Source organism: Mirounga angustirostris, unplaced genomic scaffold (genome assembly GCF_029215605.1).
Source record: "Mirounga angustirostris isolate CCGP_5_RB_7025 unplaced genomic scaffold, mMirAng1.0.hap1 SCAF_5, whole genome shotgun sequence".
NCBI classification, from domain to species: Eukaryota; Metazoa; Chordata; class Mammalia; order Carnivora; family Phocidae; genus Mirounga; species Mirounga angustirostris.
Genome location: NW_026991713.1, coordinates 47,604,996 through 47,618,378, shown reverse-complemented (window position 1 = coordinate 47,618,378; position 13,383 = coordinate 47,604,996). Strand labels below are relative to the sequence as shown.

Below are 13,383 nucleotides of genomic sequence, written 5' to 3'. Positions count from 1 at the left end.
TTCTGTTCTCAATTTATTCCATTTTCCTTGCAGCTGATCCAAGTGTACAAGTTTACTGCTTCCTCAAAAGGCTTTGATTTTACCTGGCTTTCCCTCTGAGTCTGAATCTTAAGCTAGATTTATTGACTGACTGATTCATTGGTTGATTTTGGTGGAAGAAATCAGGAAAAATAGGACAAATGCTAAACTAACTACAGATGATGTCCACTGAGAAATACTTTTTTTAAAAAAAGATTTTATTTATTTGACAGAACGCGAGCAAGCGTGAGTGGCACCAGTGCGGGGTTGGGGGTTGCGGAGGGAGAGGGAGAAGTAGGGTCTCCATTGATCAGGGAGCCCAACATGGGGGCTCAATCGCAGGAGCCCGGGATCATGACCTTAGCTGAAGGCAGACGCTTAACCAACTAAGCCACCCAGGCGCCCCTGAGAAATAGAAATAATATAGAAATATATGGAGAAGGAAAATAATGGGGGAAAATCATTTAGTCATTCATTTCAGCTTCCAAAGTCTTGCCTTCCAACCTTGTCCTAGAACTAGAGGCTAAAGCCAACAGGTACTACGGTAGTCTAAAAGGAAATGAACAATTCTTAACTTTATAAAGGTGTGCCTTATTTTTGGCATTACATAAAAATAATTTAGATTCATTACAAAGACCCCCCCCCACACACACACACACATTTTTTCATGGAATGGAAATGTCACTGTAACAGGAAAATAAAGGGCCTTTTTAGGCAAAAATTCACAGTGAATTGAGGTCTTTCCAGTTCTAGGAGCGATTCTTAAGAAGATTAGCAGTTGATGGGCCCCCTGCTGGGCTCTGTGGGAATAACCTATGGAACAGAGAAGCTCTGAATCCTACAGTTTTATGAACTGAAAAACATGCCTTTCATTATTTCACCTTTAGGATATAACAATGCAAAGCCAGTTTTTACTACTGAGTAGATGACCACCTTTTCCCAGGAGTCGCTCTATACAGAATGACTGCTTGTAGCTGGCATCAGACCCACTAAGCAAAGCAGAAGAATCTTGAGAGTTAGAGAAAGTCCTTATCAAGGAGGAAGAGGCACAATCTGGCCAACTAAATCAGGTACTTTTTCATTTAGTTCATTCACATACATCTGTTTGGGCTCAAACTAGTCCAAGCCTCCCTCTAGGAATAAATGACTCAAACATCTTCATAGAATTAAACCTGAAACTTTACATGCATTGATTGGAACTCACCATCATTTGCTTATGGAAGGGCTGCAAAATATGTCTATTACTAGCTTTATATAGTAAAATTTATGGATCAAATTTTATTTATAATGAATTCTAAGGAACTTGTGTCCCCCAGTCCATTTTTTAATAGCAGAAATTATGTCTCGTGAAATGGGCGTTGAAATGGTATTCCATGAAGCTTGGAAGTACTTTGACTACATTGTTTAATTATTCTTATTAATAATAAGGTTCATTCCATCTTTTATCATAGAACATGTTGCAAGAAATAGGTTTTGGCTTCTATTAAAAACATTGCCAGTTGGGAAAAAACATGATTTGTTTGGTATGTTCCTATTATTCCCACCTCTCCCACTCCCTGCCAAATGCAAGTCTGATGATGACCTTTCCTTCTTTCCTGATGTATCTACTTTTGGGACTTTCCACACTTATTTCGGATTCCTTCTGGGTAACTACTGCAAGTTCTAAAATGTTTTAATAACCATAACGAGGGCTGTATACTTACATTTATTACATAGGACCCAGGCAGGAGAAGAAGATAATACTCTCCAAATTTGTTGGTTCTATAAGGGCAGATATGTTTTCTGTCTTGGACTTCTACAATTACATTGGGTAATGGATTCCCATTCTGATCAAAAACTTGACCCTTTATACCTGCAAGACAAAAAGAACACTTTATGTTAACACTACATTTTCTGACATATGAAAAAAAATTCTTGTAGTTATTTAAGAAAAATATGTCCAATATTTATTAAGCTGTTTGGATGATGATAATAATAGTAATAATAAAGTATTTAAGGGAAGGTGAACCTTCGCAAAAAATTGAGATATAATTGTCATATAGCATTAGTTTCAGATGTACAACATAATGATTTGATATATTTGTGAAATGATCACAATATATCTAGTTAACATAGTTCAAGATTTTTTCTTGTTTAATTTTTATAAATGGATGTTAAATTTTGTTAAATGGTTTTTTCTGCATCTATTGGGATGATCATATTATTTTTATCTTTCATTTTGTTAATGTGGTATATTACGCTGATTTTGCAGATGTCAAGCCATCCTTGCATCCATGGAATAAATCCCACTAGATCAAGGAAGGTCCTTTTAATGTATTGTTGAAGTTGATTTGCTAATACTTTGTTGGAGGATTTTTGCATCTATGTTCATCAGGGATATTGGCTTGTAATTTTCTTGTAATGTCATGGTTTTGCTATCAGGGTAATGCTGGCCTTGTAAAGTGAGTTTGAGAGCGTTCTTTTCTGTTTTTTGGAAGAGTTTGAGGACTGGTATTAATTCTTCTTTAAATGGTAAAATTCACCAATGAAGCCATCTAGTCTTGGACTTTTATTTGAATTAGTAATCAAAAACAATCCAAAAATCTCCTTACTGGTAAAAGGTCTGTTCAGATTTTTTTTTTCATGATTCAGTCTTGGTAGGTGTATGCTTCTGTGGATTTAACTATCATCTAGGTTGTCCACTTTTTTGGTGTATAATTATTTAGTCTTTTATGATCCTTTGCATTTCTGTGGTATCAGTTGCAACATCTCTTTCATTTCTGATTTTGAGTTCTTGCTCTTTTTTTCTTGGTGAGTCTAGCTAAAGGTTTATCTTTTCAGATAACCAGCTCAGTTTTTTTTTTCCTATTGTCTTTTTAGTTTCTATTTCATTTATTACTGTTCTTTGTTTCTTCCTTCTCCTAACTTTGGGCTTATTTTGTTCTTTTTTTAGTTCATTGAGGTGTAAAGTTAGGTTGAGATTTTTTTTTTTAAATTTTAATTCCAGTGTAGTTAACAGCGTTATATTAGATTCAGGTGTACAATATAGTGATTCAACAATTCTATAAGATCTCTGTTTAATTGTAGGCATTTATCCCTCTGAATTTCTTAGAACTGCTTTTGTTGCATCCCATAAGTTTTGGTATGTTGTATTTTCATTTCATTCATTTCAAGATTTTGATTTCTCTTTTGACCTACTGGTTGTGCAGTAGCATGTTGTTTCATCTCTGAATATTTGTGAATTTTCCAATTTTCTTCTAGTAATTGATTTCTAGTTTTATTCCACCGAGGTTGGAAAAGATAGTTGATAAGATTTATTTATTTGACAGATCATGAGCACAAGTAGGCAGAGCAGCAGGCAGAAGGAGAGGGAGAAGAGGCTTCCGGCTGAGCAGGGAGTCTGACGTGGGGCTCAATCCCAGGACCCTGGGATCATGACCTGAGCTGAAGGCAGACGCTTAACCAAGTGAGCCACGCAGGCACCCCAGGCTTTGTAAATTTGTTCCATGTGCACTTGAAGCAAATGTGTATTCTGCTGCTGTGGGATGGACTGCTCTGTATATGTTAAGTACCATTTTCTGTCTGGATGACCTATCCATTGGTTAAAGTGATATATTAAAGCCCCTTACTGTTATTATATTGCTATTTTCCCCTTTAGGTCTGTTAATATTTGCTTTATATAGTTAAGTACTCCTATGTTAGATCATTTTGTTGGATTGACTCCTTCATAATTCTATAATAACCTTGTTTCTTATTAGTCTTTGTCTTAAAGTCTGTTTTGTCTGATATAAGTATAGCTATCCCAGCTTTCTTTTGGTTTCCATTTGCATGGAATATCTTTTCCACCTCTTCACTTTCAGTCTGTGTGTGTCCTAGTATCTGAAGTGAGTCTCCTGCAGGAAACATACATAGATGGGTCTTACGGTTTATTTATTTTTTTAATTGATCCAGCCACTCTTGTCTTTTTATTGGAGAGTTTAGTCCATTTACATTTAAAGTAATTACTGATAGGTATGTACTTACTGCCATTTTGATAATTGCTTTTGGGCTGGTTTGTAATTCCTTTGTTGTTCTCTTCCTTTGCGATCTGTTGGTTTTCTATAGTGGTATGCTCAGATTCCTTCATCTTGTTTTATGTATAGGTTTTTGCTTTGTGGTTACCTTGACACTTACATAAAACTGTAACAGTCTATTTTAAGTTTATAATATGATTGCATTCTAAACCTTTGCATGTTTACTCCCTCCTGCCCATATTTTACATCTTGTTATCTTGTGTATCCATTAACAAATATTGTAGTTATAGTTATTTTTGCTACTTTGTCTTTTAACCTTCATAATAGTTTTGTAAGTGATTAACCACTATCTTTACATTAGACTCTTTTGAATTTTATTAAAGATTTACCTTTACCAGTGAGTTTTTGTGTTACTAATTAGTACCCTTTCATTTCAGCCTAAAGAAGTTCCTTTAACCTTCCTTGTAAGGCTGGTCTAGTGGCGATGAACTCCTTAATTTTTGCTTGTCTAGAAAATCCTTTCTCTTTCAATTCTGAAGGACAGCTTTGCCAGATATTATCGGTTGGTGGTTCTTTCTTTCAGCACTTTGAATATACTGTGCTACTCCGTTCTGGCTTGCAAAGTTTCTGCTGAAAAAATCTGCTAATAATATTATGGGGATTCCCTTGTATGTAACAAGTTGTTTTTCTCTTGCTACTTTTCAGATTCCCTGTCTTCAACTGTCTGACACTTTGATTATAATATAATGTGTCTTGGTGTGGGTCTGAGTTCATCTTATTTGGTACTCTCCGGCCCTCCTGGATCTGGAGGTCTTTCCTTCCCCAGGTTAGGGAACTCTTCAGCCATTATTCATTAAGTTTTCTGTCCCTTTCTCTCTTCTCCTTCTGGGACCCCTATAATGTGAATGTTGGTATGCCCGATGTTGTCCCATAAATCCCTAGAGCTATCTCCACTCTATTTCATTCTTTTCCTTTTGTTGCTCTGATTGGATTAGTTCCAATGCCGTTTTCAAGTTCACGGATTTTTCTGCTTCATCTAGTCTGATGTTCAGTCTGTTGTATTTTTCAGTGCTATTACTATATTCTTCAGCTGTGTGACTTCTGTTTGGTGGTGTCTTGTAATACCTCTTTGTTGAAATTCTCATTTTGTTCATGCATTGTTCTCCTGAGCTCAGTGAGCATGTTTATGGTCATTATTTGAACTCTTTATCAGGTAGATCACTTATCACTGTTTCAGTAAGGTCTTTTTTGAGGCTTTACCTTATTTTTTTGTTTGGAATATATTGCTCTATTTCTTCATTTTCTTTGACTCTGTGTCGGTTTCTATACATTAGGTAAAACACCCACATCTTCCAGTCCCGGAGGAGTGGTCTTTTGTAGATGAACCTTATCATTCAGCTCTGCCCTAGCTCTTGGTTGTTTCTCAAACCTGATTGTCTAAGCAGTCTACTTGATTCTTAGTAGTTCCCAGTAGTTGAGGTTGTGCCAAGACCTATCAGTACCTAGATTCAGGCTGATTGTATTCCAGACCCTTAGGCGGAGGCTTTTAAAGGATGCAAATAAATCTCTTTCAGGGGAAGACAGACTGGGGGATGGATGCGTCTCCCTGTTCCCTCTACACTGAGCCCTGGGATGAGAGCCAGTTAAGAACTGTTTGCTAGTGTCCTGTTGGAGCCACTGGCTACCAGAGCTACTAAGCGGTATCCCTTGGATGATAGCTCCCCAAACTGGGACACCGGATGCATGCATAGATTCCCTTTTGGGGGAGACTGGTGACCGGGAGGGAGGGAGAGTGCAAACATGGTGTTTGCCAGCCTCCATCTTTGGAGAGTATTAAATTAGATGCCTGCCCCTCAGGTCAAAGCTTTAAGACCAGCAAATAGGCCGTTTTCACAGGAAAACTGGGCATCTTTCAGTTGGCTGGCTCTGCACTGGGCCCTGGCAGGCAGCCAGGTGCACCTGTGCAGACCCTTTAAGAACTATCTCCCAGTTTGAGGGTCTTGTGGATGCAAGCCCCATGGCTTTCAAAGCTAGGTGTTTTCAGGGATTGTTTCTTGGGTAGCTTTTAAAAGTTGGGGTGCCAGATGTGGGGTTCAAACCTTTTGCTGCTCAGGGAGAAGTTTGGAGTTGTGAGTTCCTTCAATGTGGGTTGCTGCAACAGGGATGGGGTGTATGGCAGGATCGTGTCTCAACCTCTCCTACTCGTTGCAATATAGGTTTATTCTCATTCGCCCAATATGTAGGAACGGCTTAGGTAGTTTTTGGGTTTCCATATGTAGCTATAGATTCGGTGTGTCTGGGGGAGGGGATGAATTCAGGATCCTCCTACATTGCCATCTTGAACCAGAACTTGGTAAACTTATTTTTGATGTAACTTAAAATACAGTCAAGCTAACAATCAGATTTATAGGCTAAATTTGTTTATTGTCAAATGTTCCATTTATGGCACCTAGTATCAAAATGAGAGAACACAGATGACAACCTAAATCCATTCCTGTCTTTTCCAAGTTGCTTACTCAGTCACCAAACTACTACAACATTGTCCTCGGTAGATTCCACTAAATCCTAAACTAAAAAATGCCAGTGTATTTACAAAAAGCAGGGGAGGTGGGGGCGGCTGGCTGGCCCAGGCAGTGGGAACATGTGACTCTTGATCTTGGGGTCATGAGTTCAAGCCCCACGTTGGGTGTAGAGATTACTCAAAAAAAAAAAAAAAAAAAAAAAAGCCAGTGTATTAATTTACAATAAGATACTTACCTGTGGAAGGGCCTCAATAGTTTTGTCTCATGGTCAAACTAGATGGGAAACAATTATAATCACAAGATTGCTTGGAATCATGGGATTGGTTAATGGTGTCTTATTACTAATAACAGGAGTGAACATTTATTGTTAGTATATTTCAGGCTCTATGGCAAATGCTTAACGTGCATGTTCTCACTGAATCCTCACATCAACTCTATCACGTAGGCAATACCTTCACACTTTTACAGATGAGGAAACTAAGGCTCTGGGTTATTAAATAACCTTAAGCTCCTAGAGCCTGGCTGTAAATCCACACTAGTCTCCAGGGCCCACACTGAACCTGACACCATGCCCCTCACCTCAAAATTTCAGGAGTACAGTTAAGAAAAGGTCATTTTAAATGTTACACTTCACCTTCCAGTGTGTTCACTCAGTGACATATCATCTTAATGATATGAGAAGAAGCCACAAGGAAAAAATGACCCTGAACTATTCCCAGAACATTTTACTTAGTAATTATTTACTGGAGCAGAAAGATAACGTGGCATAATTATAGTTCCTTCAGAAAAGTTTAAAATGAAATATAAAATTTTAACACTTAGCAACAAAATCTTTGTCTCGAACATTAAGCAAACCTCTGCTTGACCCAAGTTGCTGCTTTCACTTTCCTAATTCTTGACTCTTCATTTTCACCCCCCCAGAGAAGAAATTACTAAATGCCGTATTTCCTTCTCACATATTCAACAGATAGCAGCTGTGAACCTCTAGTTTCAGGTAATTTGTCCTTCTGCCTCTTCTAAAAGTTTCATTTATATTTATTCCTACTACTTGGTATGTATCCTTTTGATCTTTAGGTAGGACCCAACTATAAACATCAGTCATGACTTAATAACCCAATTATGCATTTATTCATTGGGTATCGGTGGCATTATTCTTTGAAGAGATATTCCCATCATGCCCTTCTTAGGAGGTCTTCTGACACATTAGGTAAGTACAGATAGATACCAGTCAGGCTCAGTGTAAATCCCAGGTCACTAAACATTCCCAGACTGTTTCATCACCTGTAAAATGGAAGTGATATGTACCACCTTCCAGGCCTTTCCTTCCCAGAGAAGGTAAGCCAGAGACTTCCAGATGGGTCCAAGTCTCAGATACATCTTAGCAAGTGGTGAAGCTAAGCCACTGAACGCAACACTGCTTGATAAATATCAGTACTTTCCTTAAACCACAGCAAAACCAGTAAGAAGGTTTGCTCCCATCATCCCCAAGCAAAGACAGTTTTTGGCTTCCTCCTACACACTGAAATGGAGAGAACCTATCAAGTGACAATGACCACACTATTAGTGTTTTGAAATTGGGTTTCATTAAATTAGGGGAAAAAAAAAAAAAAAAGCCTCTGTCTTAAACCACAAGGGGGCAGAGTTGATGTGCTTATACATTTATATTTTTAAGTAGGTTGTGCATCCCTGATTATAGGGATAGGCAGATGAATATTCTTTATAAAACCTGTGGACTTGTAAGCCCTCCAAATTAGTAATAGTCATGCTACAATGTGCATGTTACTTAACAGTTTACAAAGCTCCTTCACGGGCATTATTAGGCCAGCATGACACTTCAGAGCCCACCTTAATTCAGTGCTTGGAAAATAACCTTTACAGCTAGATTGAAATTCCAAAAAGAGTAGTGCAGTTATGTGGAGCATATTTCTTTTTCAGCTGCACTCCCATGTTGATGCTGATGAAGGAGAAATTTTACAATAGGCAGAGTAATACTAAATAAGGAAATACAATAGAAAGGCTAAATTACTATGTGCCTCATGAGGAAAATCTAGTAGCAAAATACCAGAATATTAGGAGAGGACCCAGTAATCTTAGTAACTGCTAGGATGCTGATGAAAAAAGACTCCTTTAACATCCCTACTTCATACATGTCTCAGCCCTGTGAATTCACCAATAATCTGTGTGCACCTGTGCTGTGGGGAGTGGTGCTGGAGGCTGGTTGGCAGGGAGGGGGGTGGGGGGCGGGGCATATATGGGGCCAAAGGAAGCTCTTAGTTATCCTTGCACTCAGCCCTGGACCCCCTGTGCGTCGGACTCTTCCCTGCGTCGCTCTAGCAGGTGGAAAGCTTTGGGGTAATTGCAGGAATTGTGCAGTTGTGCAGCAGGCCTATGATGCAACCCTCATCAACACAAACCCACACCTACTTCAGCGTGACGTAGCAGTCTAACTACTGTGCCAATTTCTGAAGCCCTTCTGAAGCCCTCTGAAGGGAGAGAACTGAAACCCTGGCAATGCAGAGAGCCTTCCACCCCCCGCCCACAGAGACACAGCCGGGCTAAAGAAGCTTAAACTGCATGACTCCATTGTCACCATCACAAGCACCGAGTTTCTCTGCTACAGTGGTTTTCGGAGCGTGGTCCCTGGACCAGCAGCACCAGCATCTCCTTGGGGAAGATGCACCATTCAAGATGCACTAAATCAAACTTCGGGGCTGGGGCCTGGCAATCTGAGTCTGCTGAGAGAGTCTGCTGTCCAGGTTTGAGAACTATCACTCTTGCCCGGTTAGTCTGTCCACCTGAGATAAAGGCTAGACAGCTGTCAGAAGACCAGCCTGGGAAGACTGCCAGGACCAGGTAGGTCATTTGGCAGAGTTGCAGGAGTGAGGGGTTTGAAGCTAATGGTGCTAGGTCAGCATCCCAGTACTAAGAAAAAGGCAAAATGGCATGTCCGGTATTCTCTGGATCTATGATATTGTGTGACAAGTGATCAGCAAACTGGGCATTTCCGAGATGGGGAATGATTTAACAGAGTAATAACTTGTTTTCCTGGATCTTTTACGAGATTTCCACATGAAAAATTCGAAGTACTCTGGATTTTCCACCCCCATATTAAAGTAACATACATCATGCTTTCTCTTCTATGAACTGATGGGCACTGCATTTCTCACGTGCTGCAGATATTCATGCAGAGAAAATTCTTAATCATTAGTTCTGGTACTCAAAATGAGGCTGTACCAGGAAAACAAATAGGGGCTTACATTCTCTCAACCCAAAGGTTTTGTTACATGCTATGTTTTGTGTTAACAGGAATTAATAAAAAAAATCTTACAAACCTAGGTGAACCTGTTTTATATATTCAATCAATGAGGCCTTGTTTTTATTCCAGAAGAATGGAAGCTTCTCCTCATGAGGATATTTACAGCATGACAGCTCCAACGTAATTTCAAAACACTGGGCCCAGACGTAGTTGTAATCTTGCATTCCACCTAAACACAAACATATTTAATTTTTTAAGGTCTAAAATTGGAATGGAGTCAAGTATCCTGTACCTTGGGGACAAGTGAATCAGATAGCTGCAAGGAAAGTACATGTAAACAGGAAAAGATGAATTTGACATATTAGCATATAAACTCAGGGCTTGACGTTTTATCACCCAGGCACGAACAGGCAGTCCTAAATACTCCCATATGGGTAACTGGATCAGAGCAGGCCCAAGTTCAACTGTGCAGCTGAGGGGGAGGGGAAGGGTCAGTCCTTTTTTGTCAATCATACATTACAAAAAGGATTCATCAGTGTACATTTCTTCTGTAAATTATATTCTAAACAGATATGGAACGATACTTCTAAAAAATTGTTTACAAACCATTCATAAATAATGTAAAGCTAAGTACACTCACTGGGAGAATAATGGCTAACGTTCAGCAAGTGTTTGCTATTACTGGGGAACCATTTGAAGAGCCTGTAACAGCAGTGACCCCCCCTTCCCCCCGTCTCAAGAGACAAGGAGACAATCCCAGAGGGTAAGTAACATGCACATGGGTGCAGAGCCCAGCGCAAACTGTCCTGCTCAAGGCCCTGTGCTCCTGCCCGTGACACCGAGCTGCTTAGGGGATGAAAGAGGGGGGCCGGGGCCGGCTCTCGGGACAGAAGGGACCCACGCCCCCTTCTGAGGCCGCCAGTGCCCATGCTCACCTCCCAGTTCTCACCTCTGGAGACCCTATTTTCAAAGGACTATAGTCCCATTTTGTATTTTCTCAAATGCAAAACTTTTCATATTTTAAAATCTCTGAATTGGGAGGGGTCTTAAACTTGATGGCTGAGAAACACCATTGTCATTAGATTGGCCAGGAACATTTTTGTTTCTTCCTTAGTGGTACAGTGTATTTTTATAATCAGTGGCATCTTGGATTTGATGAAATATAACTTTGAAGGAAGTACCTTCTGCCAGATTTTAATTTGTTATACTTGGTATCTGCCTAATAAAATATGTATTCTCAATTCTCTCGGGGTATTTGGGAAGTACTGAATTAGAAAAAACCTCATGCTAAGAAAGTAGTCAAAATATATCAAAAAATTTTATTAAGTAATATCTATGTAGGTCTAGATTCTAGCAGGAAGAATATCTCTGTCCTTTGTATTTATTTGCCTTCTAAGTTTTGTATTTCTCTCTGACCTTGTTTTCACCAAGAAATGAAAGAAAAGGAAGAAAGAAACAAAACCGAAGTCCTGGGTTGGATGGCTGCCAGGCAGAAAGAACCGAAATGGCAGAACAGGCGTACAAAGCGCGCAGGAGTGGGACTGCTAAGCGTGGGGTGTGCAGCTCTGGCTAATGCAACTCGGGCCTGGTGGACAAAACCTCCAGACCGAGCCGGAATGCTCTAAGCTCCTCAAAGTAGCGGGCTCTGCCTGCCTTTCTTCTCGGGGTACGCCGCTTCCCGACAGCCACGTTAGCTTCCTGGCTCATTCCCCACACATCTGGATCTGCCTTGAAGGTTACAGATGGCCATGAGGGACAGCTCTGCCCTGGAGCAGGAGGGAGCCCTCGGCTGCCTGCGAAGAGTGAAGAGCGGGCATGGGCCTGGGGCGGGAACTGTATCGGGGACAACAGAGAGGAGTGTGGGATGCTGCGGTGTCTAGCTGGCCCTGCTGCTTTCAGCACCTGGGAAGCTGGCAGAGACCGGAAAGTACCAGCTTGTGCAACAGGACGGCACAGCCTGTGCCTCCCAGTGACAACTGGGAAAGGGGCCCGCGTGCCGCAACGCAGCCTCCAGCTCGCTGCGGGCGGGGTCGGGCGAACCAGTCTCACAGGGGGCACCTTCCACCACCGAGGCCCAGTCCCCGCCGCTCTTCCGCCCTAGGGCCCTCCCGCTCGCTCAGGCCCCCGACAAGCCCGGGTTCTCCTACGCCCCTGGGCTTGCTTACGTGATTCCTTTTACAAGAACAGCCCCCTCCCCCCCATCCCGTGACCCCTACATGGCAGTCTCCTTACCCGTTCCCTCACCCGGCCGTCCTGGTCCAAGGGCAGAAAACCGGACCCTCCCTCCCCCACCCCAACCAGGTATCTAGCTGGAAAAGCGTTTTTTTTTTTTTTTTTAATTTTATTTATTTATTTGTGAGAGAGAATGAGATAGAGAGAGCATGAGAGGGGGGAGGGTCAGAGGGAGAAGCAGACCCCCCGCTGAGCAGGGAGCCCGATGCGGGACTCGATCCCGGGACTCCAGGATCATGACCTGAGCCGAAGGCAGTCGCTTAACCAACTGAGCCACCCAGGCGCCCTGGAAAAGCGTTCTTGTTCAGCTTGCAAAGTGGCTTTAAAAATCATGATACCTCACGTACAAGTTCAGCTTGTTTTACAAACTGGGCGATCTGGCGATATTTGGATCCCCCTGGCGTGTGGCCCTAAGTAGCTGGATTAGCAGGGGTCCCTGGTCGATGTGACATAAACATTACATTTCTCCAGGGGCTTCTCCACTCCTTGTTGTACTCTGGCTTTCTACCTCTCGGGCACACTACCTTTTCCAAACCTCCCATTTTTATTCTAATTACACTGCCACCACAGTTATTTACTTGCGTGCTGCTCTTCCCTATTAAGCCCGAGGGTAGGGGCTGGGTCCTGTTCAGCCTTCTTGGCAAAGTTCCCGGCTCATCGTGGGCAAACGCTGAGCGAGCATCTGAGCAGCTCTCGGGCCGTCACCCCCTAGTGCTTCTGGGCCATGAGCTGACAGAGACACGACTAAAGGATGGCACCGTGCCAAACAAATCTGGACACCTGCAGGGGTCAACCAAAGACAGTGGCACCTCTGGATGAAGGCAATAGGAGAATGCCAGAAGGGCAGAGAAACTGACCTTTGAGTGGATACCAGGAGTAGCCATTTGTGATTCCGTTAGGAAAGTTCATTTTGTTTTTACACTGGTCTCCTTTCTTCATGGTGGGATTTCTTGAAGCGTAGGTATGTGCAAGGTGTTGAAAAACATCGTCGTCAGGGGTTAAGCTATGGGAATGTAACATCCCCGTCGCTGTGTGTGAAAAACAAACCAAGACCTTTCTGTTGGTGTCGGAGTACAAGTACTCGGAAACACATGGCGCCGTATTAGAAAACACGCCACCGCATCACAGGCAAAGACCCTGCTTTCCCAGAGGGACACGTGTCCACTTCCACGAGGGCTCCCCCTACCCTTTCTCCTCGTTTCTAATGAGCAGACACAGGGTGATAGCACATGAAACAAACTAGATGCATATTCCAACTCCTCCTGTATCGGCTTACAAGGTGAATAGCCTCTTAGTCACTCTCACTCATTTCTGGAGGGGGATAAGCTCTCCTTACATACTGAAGGGGTTAAATAAAGGCACT

The 13,383-nt window shown here is 41.8% G+C and overlaps 2 protein-coding genes across 16 annotated transcripts in view; one reads left to right on the top strand and one right to left on the bottom strand.

The window, feature by feature from the left end:
* Nucleotides 1–6,758, top strand: part of MDM2 (MDM2 proto-oncogene) — a 42,875-nt gene extending 36,117 nt beyond the window's left edge. For all 14 annotated transcript variants that reach the window (XM_064590910.1, XM_064590909.1, XM_064590908.1 and 11 more), the window contains one exon: nt 906–6,758. The gene's annotated coding sequence lies outside the window, so the exon portion shown is untranslated. The remainder of the gene's footprint in view (nt 1–905) is intronic.
* CPM (carboxypeptidase M) overlaps nt 1–13,383 on the bottom strand; it is a 69,561-nt gene that overhangs the window by 2,733 nt on the left and 53,445 nt on the right. For both annotated transcript variants that reach the window (XM_064590916.1, XM_045872999.3), the window contains exons 6-8: nt 12,878–13,048; nt 9,865–10,017; nt 1,722–1,870 (exon numbers count right to left, since the gene is read on the bottom strand). In XM_064590916.1, the coding sequence (XP_064446986.1) occupies nt 1,722–1,870; nt 9,865–10,017; nt 12,878–13,048 (473 nt within the window). The remainder of the gene's footprint in view (nt 1–1,721; nt 1,871–9,864; nt 10,018–12,877; nt 13,049–13,383) is intronic.